General features: G+C 36.6%; 1 protein-coding gene across 5 annotated transcripts in view; it reads left to right on the top strand.

The window, feature by feature from the left end:
- The first annotated feature begins 9,505 nt into the window (after positions 1-9,505).
- Positions 9,506-14,987, top strand: part of ANGPT1 (angiopoietin 1) — a 245,927-nt gene continuing 240,445 nt past the window's right edge. Inside the window, exons 1-2 of one of the 5 annotated variants that reach the window (XM_027577787.2) lie at positions 9,506-9,542; positions 10,109-10,353. In XM_027577787.2, coding sequence (XP_027433588.1) covers positions 10,324-10,353 — 30 coding nt within the window. In that variant the 5' untranslated portion in view covers positions 9,506-9,542; positions 10,109-10,323. Of the gene's footprint in view, positions 9,543-9,628; positions 10,354-14,987 lie in introns of those variants that run through there. The other 4 variants (XM_027577779.1, XM_027577761.2, XM_027577770.2 and 1 more) reach the window with 4 other exon arrangements.

Here is a 14,987-nt window from a genome sequence, read left to right as displayed (position 1 = left end):
GAGATACTTAATCTCTTGAATCTGGTTTATTTAATCTGTGATCATCTCTGTGTCCTTAAATGCTCTAGAAATTAAACATACAGCACTTTATAGCACCAAGGTCATTGTTTTATAATCCCAGAATTAAATAACTCTCCAGAAATGTTTTTAGGCATATCTAAGTAAGTTTACTATTTATTTCTTTGTCTAGAACCAATCTATCTCTTTTCACAGCATTTCTTCTTGGTTAGCTCTTTCAATTAAGCCATTGGTTCTCAACCATGGCTATACTTTAGTACCACCTGTTACATTTTTTTTTAAACAGTCCTTGTCTATGTTGCACCCCAGATAACTGAATCAGAATCTCTAGAGACAAGCCCAAGCATCTTATTTATGTTAAGTCCTCAAGTCCTCAAGTGATCCTAAGGTTCTGCTAGGGCAAGGAATTAATGAATCAAACAAGTGGTTCTCAAAATATATAAGGATCATAGTATCTGTGAGACTTGTTAAAAAGAAGCTGGGTCCCATACTCTGGTTTCTGATTCAGTAGTTCTGGGTGGGACTTGGGATTTTGCATTATGAGCAAGATTGCTGGTGATGCTGATGCTGCCAGCCTGGGATACAACTTTGAGGACAATGAACTAGTCTTGCCTTTTTCACTCAGTGAAGATGAGAATACAACTGGCTAACCTCCTCCGTATAAATACCTTGTAAATGTTTTTTTTTTTTTTTCCCCACTTATTTTAGACAGTTTTTTTAGTGTATTAAGATGACTGGGTCCTGGGGCCCCTGGGTGGCTCAGTTGTTAAGTGTCTGACTTCAGCTCAGGTGATGATCCCAGGGTCCTGGGATCAAGCCCCGCATCAGACTCCCTGCTCAGCAGGAAGCTTGCTTCTCCCTCTCCCACTCCCCCTGCTTGTGTTCCCTCTCCTGCTGTCTCTCTCTGACAAATAAATAAATAAAATCTTTAAAAAAAATTTAAAAAGATGATTGGGTCCTAAAATCAGATGGCCTGGTTAAAATGCCACTTCTATATAACCTGGGTCAAGTTTCTTATTTTCTAAAGCTTCAGTTTGTTCATCTGTGAAATGGGTATGATATGCTTGTTTAAATTTGATAATGTATGTAAAGTGATTGACATACAGTAAATATACTGTAATTGTTAACTTCTATCGATAGCTCTCATTCTCAACTATTACAACTTTCCTTTGGTGTAATTGGCTCTCAGGTTCTATGCTTCTTACTGGTGTAATAAATAAGGAAAGGTATGCGAAAAATCAGGTAGATAATTAATTCTGGGAATCCAAATGAACAAGTCCTCTTCAAAGGACTTATGGAGGGCTTGTATATGTGTAATTGCTAAAAGCTTCACCTCTGGAATCAGAAAACCCCGGGATTGAGTCCTGCTTGAGGTTTCTGAATTTGTTATTTCCTCTGTAAAATTATGGTAATAAAAGTTCCTGCATATTGAGTTATTGTGATTCTAACAGAACAGATAATGCAGGTGCAATGATTAGCACAATCCTGGACATATCATAGGTACTCAAATGTTAGCTATTATTAAACTGAGAGTAATTCATTCTTAACTGCTCCTTTAAATATTAACTCTCCTTTCCCTCTTTTGAACTGATGTGTTTTTATGGCTCTATGAGGGATGTCAGGAAGGAATGTAAATTCTTCGAGGGGGAATGCAACTCTTGAGGAGAAATTTGTTTACTGTTTCCCCAACACTCATCCAAAAACAAGACGAAAAAGGAGTGAAGATTTACTCTTTGGACACTAAATAACCTCACTATTTTTTCCCTTGCCAGAATCAAGAGAAGAGCTGTGGAAATTCCTGGTCAATCATTAGTCTCAATTTCAGGCCATCAGGACAGCGTTACAAGTAGGGCTGCTGCCGATCCTTCCCCATGACTTCCAGGTTGAGATGGAGGGAAGTTCTTTATGTGCTCTCTGGCAGCATAAGTACAGAAGCGTCTGTTTCAAAAGCTTTTTTGCATTTCTGATTTGACTGCAGAATGGGAGCAATCCCCAAACACTCTGGGCATAATGCAAACTGATCTTGAGGGACTGCAGCAGCTAGTCTTTTCCACAGATATGTTGACAGGAGGTATTATTTTTCATTCATTTTGCAAAGAGAAAGTACCCTACTGTAGATACCACTAAGTCATGTTTCCCAAAGTGTGCTACACATTCCACTGAGGACATGAAATATGTAGTGGGTGGTTTGTGGACAGATATTCTATTTAATATTCTGTGTTCATCGTAATATACATTAGGAAAAAGCACATGTGATTGGTTTTCCAGATATTCTTACTTAAGGTAAATCTCAGATACAAAGAAAGCTTAAAATTTGAGTTAAGGAAATTAGTAGGTAAACAGTAGTACAAGGGGCATGTGTGCAGTTTTGATACATACACTGAGGGTGAATGTGATACAAATTTGGGAAACATTTTGTAAAATATACAGGCTGTTTTATGCCTCTGGAGTTGAACATGATCCATCTGAATCACAAGAAAAATAAAATTTAACTATATAGAATGAAATGGTTATCACAATCTTTTCTGATTTTTTTCAGTCATTTATGCTGGTCTTCTAGCCTTTCTTTATTTGCCACAATTCTCCCTTTTAAGGATTTGTACTAACTATAAGAGGAGGATAAAGAAGAAAGAACCAGGTACAAGTTCAATGAAAAAAAATATATAAGCTTTTCAGATTTAATAGGTACTTCATTTAAGGTTAACATTGAAAGGACTGGTCTTTGCCTGTCAACTTGTGAACTAAGAGCCTGGTTAAGCCATTATATTTTCACAAGTTTTTATACCAATGGAATTTATTTTCTAATTTAACTGCCAAATTCCTAATCTGATTAGAGCCTAAGTGGAAGCAAAATTATTGGAGAAAAAATAGATAAAATAAGATTTCCTTTGCTAATGTACGAGTCGTGCCCAGCTGTATATTTCTTATAAGATTAATAGTAGAGTGTTTCAATTCTTTTTCATTTTATCAGAGGCAAACACTTGCCACTTTATCTCCTCATCCTAGGAAACAGAATGGGGTGATATATGCCACAAGTCTAGTCATAAAAGAAGCTCTTGAAAATAAGGTTATCTAGTTGAATTGGCCGGAAATGAGTCTGATAACAAGTCACAGTGATGAAGCCATAAATGGCATCCACATTTCTCCCATGGTTCCTAGGGAATAAAATTCATATCACACTACATTTATATGTTGGTCTGCCCTACTAGATGTCTCTGTGGAATAGAATATTCTTACTAAATTGTTTCCAACTTCTTTCATTCATTCAACAAATATTTATTGAACACCTTGTATGTGTCAGCCACTCACTGTTCCAAGTGCTGAGGATGCAAGCCCTGAGGAAGAAAACATTCATCCTGCCCTCAAGGAAACCAAAGCTGTTTATGTGAACTATCATTGTGAATGTGGTCACTGTCCCATATTAGTCACTTAAATGTGATTTTTAAGAGGTTCAGAAGTGATTTTAAACAATTGAGAGGATGAAATGATAGGGAATGGAGTTAGGTCAAGGTAGTCATAAAACTCAAAAAATAAGTTTAAAAGTAGGATCATTTTTGAGCGCAAGGAAGAGAGCTTAAATTTAGAAATAAGAACTAACATTCAGAGTACTTGATATGCTCTAGATATTGTGTTCAGTACCTTATATCCATTATTATATTTAATCTTCGCACCCCCACTTACAAAAGTGATACTGTATTATCATCCACATTTTAGGGATAAGGAAACTAATCTTAGAATAATTAAATATCTTACCCTGTGTAATTCAATTTTGTTTAAAAGCATAAACAAGAAATAAGCAAAAACAAAGAGAAAGCAATTTGCCCCCCACCTTAACCACTACTGAACAGTTCATCCAACGTCTGATGAGCAGAGGTGGTCACAACTCTCTAATCACAAAAAGAATCACAGAAGGTCCTGTATCTTCTAGTCACTGCTCAATGGAGGTCATTTATCAGCTTTGGCTACAAGGATTAGTCACCATCCATGTGCCATTGGGTACATGATTCATCACATGATGATTCTAGCCATTCCTTTCCATTCATGTTCTTTCTGAGTTTCTGAGAAGATGTAAAATACATGTTCTTTCTGAAGTTGTAAAGCTTAGACAGAGAGACCTTTGCATTTTTCTCTCATGTAGGAATCAAGACTTCTATAGGGAAAAAGAGGAGAAAGGAGACAGTTAATAAATGCAAAGTGGGTTTATATGCTTTTTCCCATGATAAAATCTCATCTCACTGGGTCTCCACTGGAAATCTTTCTCCATTCTGGTATGAGGGGAATGTTGGCATCTGTATTTCTACTTGTTACAATCTCCAGCTGTTTGTTTTCTTTTATGACTTGGGTACTTGTAGAAGTTATCTCTGTTGTAGAATTAACAAGTAACCTCACACTGGAGGGTATTTCTATAATGTTTCTTGAATGGTTCTACAACTATGTCCCTGGGTGACTGGGACTGTTGGGTACTATTCCACTGAGATTTCTGGGATTTGCTTTGAAATATATGGATCCTGATCTCCTATATGACTCTCCAGAAAGTGAGGTCTTGGAACCTAGGCAAGAGAACCTGCAAGGGAGGGGGATGATTCTATGTCTTCAGATCTCATCATTGGGAATTAAAGTGAATGAGTCAGACAGACAGTCGGCTGGATCACAAATATTTATTAGTTGCTTCTTCTGTGCCAGAAAAAGGGGATAGAATGATCAATAAGACAGATGCAGTCCCAGCGCTGGGGAGGCTCTAACCTAGTGTGAAATAGCAAAATGAAATATATATTGTGTTCACATTAATAGTATAACTCAGATGTTAGCTCCATATATGGAGCAAGGACCAATGATTCTTCTCATTCATGCTAAAGAAGTCACTTGCCCATAAGCATGTGTTTTGCTGAAAAAGAGGGATCTTATCTCACAGGAAACACCATTTCACTGCAGACCTCTGTACTCACTATATCTTCCGGAGTTTCTCTCAGCCACACAGCCACAAGTTTCCTTTCTCTTCTAACTCTTCTCCAAATCTCTCTAGCTCATCTTCCATTTCCAGATCTTCCCTTGAGTCCCTTATCTACTTTCTTATGTGGAACAAATTAATTCTGTCTGAGCCCTTTCCAACTTATAGATAGCTACAATTAAAAACTGACTTAGATAGCAAGACATCCACCAATTACCAGAAATTTCTCTCATCAGAAGGCAGGGGACTATTTACATAATAATTTTTATGTTCTTCACCTATGTACATTTCTCTACTCACTGCAGTGTCTTCCTCACCCCGCCCACTGCAGTGTCTACCTCTTTGTAGTCTTTCCAATTCATTTGAGAGTTACCAATGGATATTTCCCATGTACTCACGAAGTGCCGTCAGTCGCCAGGTGATATCCTCCATCTTCTTGTTTTTCTGTTTTAGCACTGTGTGGTTATTTCCATCTGTGTGGATACCTTTGATGCCTACATAGTTGAGTGAAGGGGTCTTGGCTCTGCTTGCAGGGATTATAGCCAAGTGCTTCCTTTTAGACATAGCTACCACTGCCATAGCCCTACTGATATTCTTGAACCCTGAAATTGCCAGAGCAGAGCCATCAAATATGGTGCCCTTAAAATATAGAATGTGTTTCAAGAATATATCTACAGAATATGTGCTGAATGACATTGTGTTCAGTATACAAGGGAGGAGAATGCTTTCTTGTCCCTTTTGTCATTATAGGGGATCTATGTGAATACTAGAGGAGTACTTGATGGTGTTTTTGAGGAATAAACTCTATTTTATATTATTTAATGTTATTTTAGAGCAATATATATAACAGGTGATATGGCACAGGACTAAACATAAAGAATTCATTCTAAGTATAACCTGAACAATCAGGTTAGATGTTTGTTAGTAGATGGGAAAACCATACTGGTGCATCTTTGCTTAACATTAGCCCTGTTATAAAAGATCATAACATGAATCCATGAAGGCCATGGCTAAGAGGAGGAGAAAACCCATCTTAGTTATAGATGCCGTGTTGTTCCTGTCCCCTAAATTTAAGAAATGTTTTCTCCCTATTTCCTAATACTGAGGTATTGCTGGAGGCATTATAGCTCAGTGGGTTAGGAATGTGGGCCCCAGATTTAGATGGATTGAGGATCAAATTCCTGCTCTGCTACATAAGAGATCATCGATCTTGGGTAATTCACCTCTGTGTGCCACAGTTTTTCTCATCTGCAAAACAGAAATGATATACAATTATGGGGTGCTGTAAATGTTAAATGAGGAAATTAATTTGTTTTGGGTTAGAAAATGTTATGCATTATTATTGTACCATGTTCTTCTATCTAACTCATTCTTTAGAATAAATTTTGTTTCACCCCGATTCTAGGCAGACTCACCCGACAAAATGCAACAGATGTGGCCAGTTATATAGTGGTCAGATACTTAGTAATTCAATTAGCTCAATTCACTCATTCATTTGTTCTCTCATTCCTTCAACCAAAGTGCATAGCATAGTAAGTGCTGGGAAATCAGTGATGAAAGAGCAGATTACTTTATGAGCTCACAGCTAGAGGGGGAGATAGACCAAAAAAGAAATAATTAGAAAAGCAGTGTGAGAAGTACCATTATGGAGATATGAAAAGAAGGTTATTGAAACACATCAGAGAGAGTCACTTTTTGGGCCTGGAGAAATTAAGAAAACTTCACAAAAGAAGTAACAAAGACTTGTTGTTAGGAGAGATTTAGGGCCATCAGGTTCCCATATAAATGGTGTTCCCTGTCTCACTGGAAATTTCTGGATGAGGCTAATGTTTACTAGGATTATTGTAGATAAGAGATCAGACACTTAAAGCATAAACCTCCCTATTCCAGAGCTCTAGTAATGCAAAAATAAATAAATAAATAATACAAAGATACAGAGCTTTCAAGATCAAGCTGCCTGAGTATTCAACTGAATACAATTATTTAGTTCTTTTGAATTTTTTTTTTTTTACCTTTTTGGAGGTGTGGCAGAGCAATTTTTTTTTTTAAATATGGCCTGTGTTTCAAATTCCTTCCTAAATTCTGAAGTCTCCTAACCTGCAACATTTCTGAATAGTCAGCAACAACGACCCACCGTATTGCTGTTGGTTAGGTTCAGGTCCTTGGAAGCTTATGCTCTTTAGCATGTCACGAGGAGCCTCAAATGCACCCAGTGTCTTCTCAGCTGAAGTCCTAAAACATATGAGTTCATTGTACATGTCCCTGTGTTTTCCAGCTGCTTAAAATTCATCTTGAGACTTTTTTTTTTTCCAGATTGACATTAGTACTTTCAGTGTCATGTTTTTTTCTTTATTTTTCTGGAAAAGAAATAAATCAGTTCCTTTTACTGTCTTTCTGTCCCCTCCCCCTTTTTTTAGTACTTGTATTTCAGGCTTCCTTTCTTAGTTGTCTGCTTTTCCCTCAGGAAATTGTGAATTCCTTCATTTCATTTGTTCAGATTGGAAAAATATATGAACAAGCACATGTAGATTCACACACACACACAAACACACACACACCCCACACGGAGGAACAGATTTTTAAATTTTGGCTGTTATAAAACACAGAAACACTTTAATAGAAACCTCACTACTTTTGTGTCTTCTGCTGATTTTCAGCTATATTTAGTTTTTAACGAATCACTTAAGGGGTTGGTTTTGTACTCTCTTCTTTCCAGGAATAATTTTCAAAGCAAGCAATGTTGGAAAATGTTCTTAGACAATCTGTGCTTTGCCAGTTTACTTCATCCTTTTGTAGGCCTTTAAAAACTCTATTGCATGGGTTACCTGTCACTCCTGTTTGTTTCTTGGGTACAGAGGACAGATTAAATCACTTGGGTGGTATAAACTGGCTTTTAATCAGTTGTTTTACTTCTCAATACCATTACTTAGTCTGCTCTAGGACTGTGAATCAGTGCAGCTGGAGCCCTTTTGGAAGCCTTTTGGCTGGCTTGGAGGTTAGAAGGACAGGCTTGGAATCAGTTGGCCAGAGTTTACACATTGGCACCATTCCTAGCTAGCTATGTGAATTGTGACCACTTCGCCTTTCTGTGTCTCAGTTTTCCCATCAATAAAATGGGATTAAACATATTATCCATGTTTCAGGTTCATTGGAATAATTAAATGAGATCATGTGCAAGGAGTACGTGCACAGACCTGGAAAATATTAAACCCTTATTAAATGCCTTTTTTTTTTTATTGCACATGAGTGACAAGTCAGCCAACAGGAGGAAGCTGCAGAGACAATTCAAGTACTTTATTGCTATGTTTGGTATTATTTGCTTCAATTTCTGTCAGATCAGAAATTTGTTATTTGGTATGGAAAAGACTGATAAATTTCGGAACAATTTTTTTGTCCCAAGGAAATCACATTTTTTTCTGGAATTTGTTTTGCCCTTTCCTCTAACATTTCCCTACACACCAATCTCCAACCTTATTGCCCTTTACCCACTGACCTGTACCCCGAGGACACAAGAGTCAACATCTGTGACTTCTGTTTTTATATCATGACTGCAGTTGAGAAGCTCTATTCCTGAAAATCCCTCCCAGTTCTTGATGAAAGCCTCTGCTCATAATTCATGTTTTCTGCACATACTTAGTAAAGATCTCAGTGCCATAACCTTAATTCTATAATTATCACCTATTCTTTATGTTTTACTGAACCTTTTGTTCAAATGTTTTCACCCTACATGTGAGAAATTACCTTCCGATAATTTTTGTTTCTTATTTAATAGAAGGAGTGATTTCTCCCGTACAGCTCTTTGCTGGCCCATTGACACACCTGATGTATGTTTATTCTCAGATAATGTTCTTGTGCAGCCCCAGGAGACTTTATGGGGAACTTCCTTAGCAGGGTTAAAGATAGCCACAGCAACACGAAAGAGGTCCTTGTGAAATCCATGATTAGGATGTACCACAGGAATTAATAATTCTCTGGCCACTGTCTTAAATTGTAACCACACTGTTTTTGTAAGAAACTTGCTCAATTTATATACATAGAGCACAGAGAGCTATATTCTGATCAGGGGACCAGTTTCATTTAAAATCCTTATCTCAGAAAGTACTTAGCTTATTCTGCTTAATATGCACATGCTGTCTATATTCCTTTGAGTGACAAGTTGTGAAATTTTTTTTTGCTAATTTGACCCTCCCTGACAATTTTCTCCAACTCCTTAAAGTCTAAGTGAATACCATGAGTGAGAGAAAACCATCTCTAAAAATGGTTTTTAATATCTTTTTCCCAGAGTCAAGAATAATTTTTAAAAAAATTAATATTTATACAGATTTATCATTCACTATCAAAAATTATTTTACTGGACACCATGCCAATTTCTTCTTAGAGTTCCCCAATTAAATAGTAACTTTAAAAACATACTGCTAGTTTGCTAGGTTTTAGTAGGTCAGCATGCACAGCAAGAGTGTATTAAGGTGGACTGCTCTATTGATTTGCCCTGAATCTGCTAAAGGCTGGAGGCAATTGTCTGCGGAAGGGGCGGGAGGGCCATACATGATCGAGGTCATGCGCATCTAGCCAATTTGTAAGACGATCCGCTGCTCCAAGCCTTCAGCAATCCTTAGCATAGGGGCACACTCATGCATTCCTGTCAAGTCATCTTGTGAAAGGCTGCCTGCTTCCAGCTTGGCTTGGATGTGCAACCTTAATAAAACTCACTGAGGTCTGGGAGAAAATAGCAGATCTGCTGCAGATAGGGTAGGGGAAAGGGTCTAGAATATGTACACGCAGCTGACTCAAGCAGGCTCCACGCTGAACGGTTACACAGAGAGGAAACAATAAATCTCAGCTACTATGCAATAAATATCTCAAGTTTTAACTAAGGAAACTACCATTACAGTGAAATAAAAAAAAAAAAATAACATTTTAGAACAAAGCTAACAAATGGCTAGTTTTCTGTGATTCTTCTTCAAAAGCTTTCTTTGAGGGGGAAAAAGTCAAACAAACAAGCAGTTTTACCTAAAATAAAAACTAGTTTAAAGGTCAGAAGAAAGGAGCAAGTTTTGCGAGAGGCACGGAAAGAGATTGCTGGCAGTACAATGACAGTTTTCCTTTCCTTTGCTTTCCTCGCTGCCATTCTGACTCACATAGGGTGCAGCAACCAGCGCCGAGGTCCAGAAAACGGTGGGAGAAGATATAACCGGATTCAACATGGGCAGTGTGCCTACACTTTCATTCTTCCAGAACACGACGGGAACTGTCGTGAGAGTACGACAGACCAGTACAACACAAATGCTCTGCAGAGAGATGCTCCACACGTGGAACCGGATTTCTCTTCCCAGAAACTTCAACATCTGGAGCATGTGATGGAAAATTATACTCAGTGGCTGCAAAAAGTAAGTGATTGCTTTCAGTTTCTAATTGCAGAGCCTTTTCCATGCTTGCACTGCAGCTGACTTAGAGTTCCTTAGGGGGGCATTTGTGTGTTTACCTTTTGCTCCTGGGGGCAGTGTTTGCAAATCCAAGCCTGTTCTCTCTCTGTGACTTCATGGGTGAGCCAAGGTTTTCAGGCTTGTGCAAGCCTCTGAAGGTGTGGTGGCAACCCATTTATGTGCCTAGCAATGGCACATTTTATGACATTTTTGGTTTCCTCTTACTTAAAATTGAGCTTGATTTTTCTGACTGTCAAAGCCCAACTTAGAAAAGCGCATATGTCTTGAGACCATTGGTGAAAAAAGAAAATAATGACAATACTGATTTAGTATCAGATAGATTTTACACCAGGAAATTTTCTGCAGCTAGGGTGAGAAATCATCACCAAATACTTATTTTTCAACCTCTAGTACAGTTAATATGAAATGGGAGTATATATAAAGTATGATATTTGATTGGAGAAATTGTATATGTATATAAAAGCAACTTAATTTTAGCAAGTAGCAGAATAGTGGAGGACAGATTTCTGTCATATTTTTTCTGTCCTTGAGAAAAAAAAAATCAGGAAGGTAAATTTTAATGTGAACTTTTCAGGAAGAGGTTGTTTGCCCAGTGTGGAAGGAGAGATTGAGCTGGTGGTTGCTGTTGCCAAAGACATGCACCTGCAGATTTGAGCTGGGCAAAACATGGGCTTTGCTATCTTCCTGAAATACCTCCTTTTTCAGGACATTGTAGTTACCAACAGTGCCATGTGGGAGTCTAAGTATCGAGATGAATGTTAATGTCGAGTATGCAGTTAATCCCCATTTATACAATTCAAAATGAGCATTTTATTCAGTTTTTCTCTATAAATCATTTAAAAGTTTTTGTTGAAAATGTCTATTAGAATATGAACACACTTTCTGCAGTTCCTTCTTTCTTTGCTGTCTGTTTAGTTGAGTAACAGGTAAACAACAGATAAGTGTATTCAACTACATCTGTGGAAGAGTGGCAATGTCACATTTGTGAAAATTCTTCTCTCCCACATATCTTTGCTAAAAATTCATTTGGTGCATATAGGTAGGAACGTAGTCGGTCCAGTCTCCTTTAAGTTAGTCTGTTAACAGAGCAAACCCTTCAAGAAGATAAGGAGAGGACAAATGCTCTATTTTTTTTTTCCCCTGTGTTGTCACGCTCACTTCCCTCACTGCCTGCTCAATCATGCCAAGTAACAGTTATTCTACTTTTGTCCGCTAGGGACTGAACTAAGATCACTGATATTTTATCTGACAAGTTAACTGAAACTCCGTAGATTCAGAGTTTCTAAACCTGGAATTGTAGTTAATCTTGCTATTGTAGACTACAGGTGAAAAAGATCAATAGGGGCAAAAGAATAGAAAGCAAACGGAATCCTGAAGCCGTTTGATAATTATAGTTTAAATTTCAGGCACTAATTATAGCAGCAGTTTATAATAGGATATCTGTTTTTTTTCTTTGGCAAAATTTATTTTCACGGTAAACAAATTAATTTGGTTAAACAGTTTTTTACTCTTCTCAATATACCATCCATATAGTTTTTAATGAGATTTCAATCGTAAATTAGTCTGAGTTCTTTGAAGGGGCTGGGGAGGGAAATTTAGTCCCAAATTGTCCTGAATGAGCTATTCTACCAAAAATGTAATATTTTGTTTACTTAAAACATATAGTTAAAATGGTGACTCAAGCATAGTAATGCATATTTTTTTGTTGCTGTGCAATTATTCAGCAGTGATAGGGTAAATACATGATTCTTTTTGGCTTATGTCATACACATGTTTCATATGTTAATTTATTGTGTGAGATAAATTTGATTTTTGTTTACATTGTTCTTGGTCAATGATTATGGCATAGTTTTCAGATTATAGCCAAGCATAACTATGCAAATGTTCTTTGGTTACATTGACCCTTGCTAACGTGATTCTAGCTGATTATATGCTGAAAATGTCCCTGTTGGTCTGAGTCAGAGCTGTTTGGCTTGACTATTGTCTGTTTAAATTTGCATATCTTTTGTCATTGTTAATGCGATTGGTAGGAGGATCAAGAAAAGAAATAGATTCTTTCAGCAAAGAACTTACTAAAAAGCTCTCCCAAGTTTCCTTTAATTAGAGGTTTGTTTTTTTTTTTACTTTAGGTTCTAAATTTCTTGTAATGTATTTATTTTGATAATTCAAATGGAAATCTTTTTACTGTAACTATTTGGTATGCTTACTGCTGCAAATTGTACTACTTCTATTTTAATTCCGAATAGTTGTGTTAGGATAAAAAGCAATGCAATGCAGAAACTGAGGCTATCAGTGTAAATGCAATTAATTCATCCATTCAGCAAAATAATTAATCAAAGCATGGTGATTATTATGCAGCTCATGGCATCACTATCAGGAAAGTTTTTGATGCAGGATGTGTGTTATCAATGCTAGATGCTGCTAGATGATAGTTTATGTTAATCTGATACCTTCCATGAAGTTTGGTAAACTGGATTCTTTTACAAATAATCTTCACAAGACACTGACTTCACTAAAAGTCACCTTATGAGACTTAACACTCTCGAATCTCATTTCTCAACTTTTCTGGTCTTGCAACTAAATAAGATGAGAAGTAAGGTGTGCAAAGGAACAGATGATGTGTTGGCCACCGTAAGTGTTGAAATTATTATGGAACTTGTCTTTTGATATGATGGATTTCATTCAAGGAGATCAACTTTGCATAGTAACCTGTCAGTTAACACCAATTGTGAGTTAGGTTGATAGCATTATTCTCACTTATCAGATGGGGAAGAGCAATGTTAATAATATGCTCAAAAATCACCATTTAATTAGGTAGAACACCTGGGCTGTATGTCTACATTTGACTCTCTTCAATCATATAGTTCTTTTCAGAATTATTAGTAAATCAAACCCAATACCTGAGAGGGACCAGGTCTTGGGGTAATAACAAGAAATACAAATGGCTTTTGTGTCTTTGCCACTTTCTTGTGATTCCTTTCTACCTTTCTATAACAGAGAAATGTCTAGTGTTTAATGTCTACTTTACATCCCGTGCTTCTTGAGTTAATATTTTCTTTCTCTGTATCCCAGAAATTCAAAAATATGTATATTTAAATACCCAGATTTAATCATATAAATTCTAGAATTTGAGGCAATGCTTAGAAAGTCTTTTACCTTTGCCAAATGATATCTTTTTGTTGTTGTTGAAAGTATAGAGTCAAAAAACGTGCCTTGTAGCAGACAACAAAGGTCTATCTACTGTAAATATTTTATGCTAGCTAAAATTGATGAGCTGCTAATTATTAGTAGAAAATGTGTTCTGAATTGCCATCCAGAATATTCTAAAGGATGAAAAATTTTTACTTGAAACACTTGGCTAAATGTTTCTATTGACAGCATTTTTTGACTAACAACATCCTTTACTTATATTCTTTGTTTCAGAGAATTATGATTATCTTTTTACAATTCATGTATACAGATATTAACCTATATTAATATCCACTAGAGTGTGACCTCCATGAGACCAGTGACCTTGTGTGTTTGTCTGTTGCCATATGCCCAGAGCCTTAAGCAGTATATAGTCCATAGCAGATAGACAATAAATATCTGTTGAATGAACAAATAGATGCATTGTCTACATGTTACAGTCTATACTTTACCATGTACTATTAACAGTTTGTTTTGGATATACAATTTACCTCCCTAAATAGATTGTGTGTTATCATTTAGGTAAGTACTACATCCTATAATTACTTTTGTCCTGATATTAATCAAAACGATATTGGGTCTAAAGTAGGTGGTTGTTAATTATCCAAATTGTACTTAGCCAGTGATCTAGGATCTCAAACTTCTGCATTCACTCTATCTTGTCCATTTAATTATTCTTTAAGAGTCAGCTTTGTTGTCAGTTTCTCTAGGAAATATACCTGCATTCCACTTTCCCTCCCAGGTTGAGCTCTCCAGTGTTACAGTAAAGTTGCATGTATCATGTTCGCACTGCACTTCCATGTTATGTGGTTATTGTCATTTTCATTATTTGTTTTGAGACCTGTTTTTCTACTCAGACTATGAGTCCCCTCGAGTGTAGTGAATGTTTCTTTATCCATATGTATCTGAAATGTTTATTGAGTGTTTGAACAATATCTCTGTTATCATCATAATATAACAATAAAAGACATCAGGTGCTCAACTGTGTGGTGCTGGGATAAAATAATGAAAATTAGGAGACCTTGTAACTGCTTTTAGATGCTAAACTTTGCTTGAATCTTTTGTGCTAGATTACTTGAGGGTCAGCTAGACGTTCCTTTGGGAGGAAAAATAATTTTATACTTCCAGGCCAGTAGGTAACAATTTACTGCAAGTCATAATGACACATATTTACATATAATATGTGCATATGTGTGAATATAAGTAACTGGAAATGATTTCTCATCCGTGCATTGTTTTGGGGGATGGTGATCATGCAAAATAAAGCAGAGAGGATGTTCTATGTTTTATTTGCACATATTGGGATGAGAAGGCTTCCTGAATGTGTGAAAAGAGCAGACAATTGATAAGTGTTTTTAAAAATTTGTCACTAGAAGAAAATATGCATA

Source organism: Zalophus californianus, chromosome 4, assembly GCF_009762305.2.
Source record: "Zalophus californianus isolate mZalCal1 chromosome 4, mZalCal1.pri.v2, whole genome shotgun sequence".
Classification (NCBI taxonomy): Eukaryota; Metazoa; Chordata; class Mammalia; order Carnivora; family Otariidae; genus Zalophus; species Zalophus californianus.
This window is presented reverse-complemented; position numbering and strand designations above follow the sequence as displayed.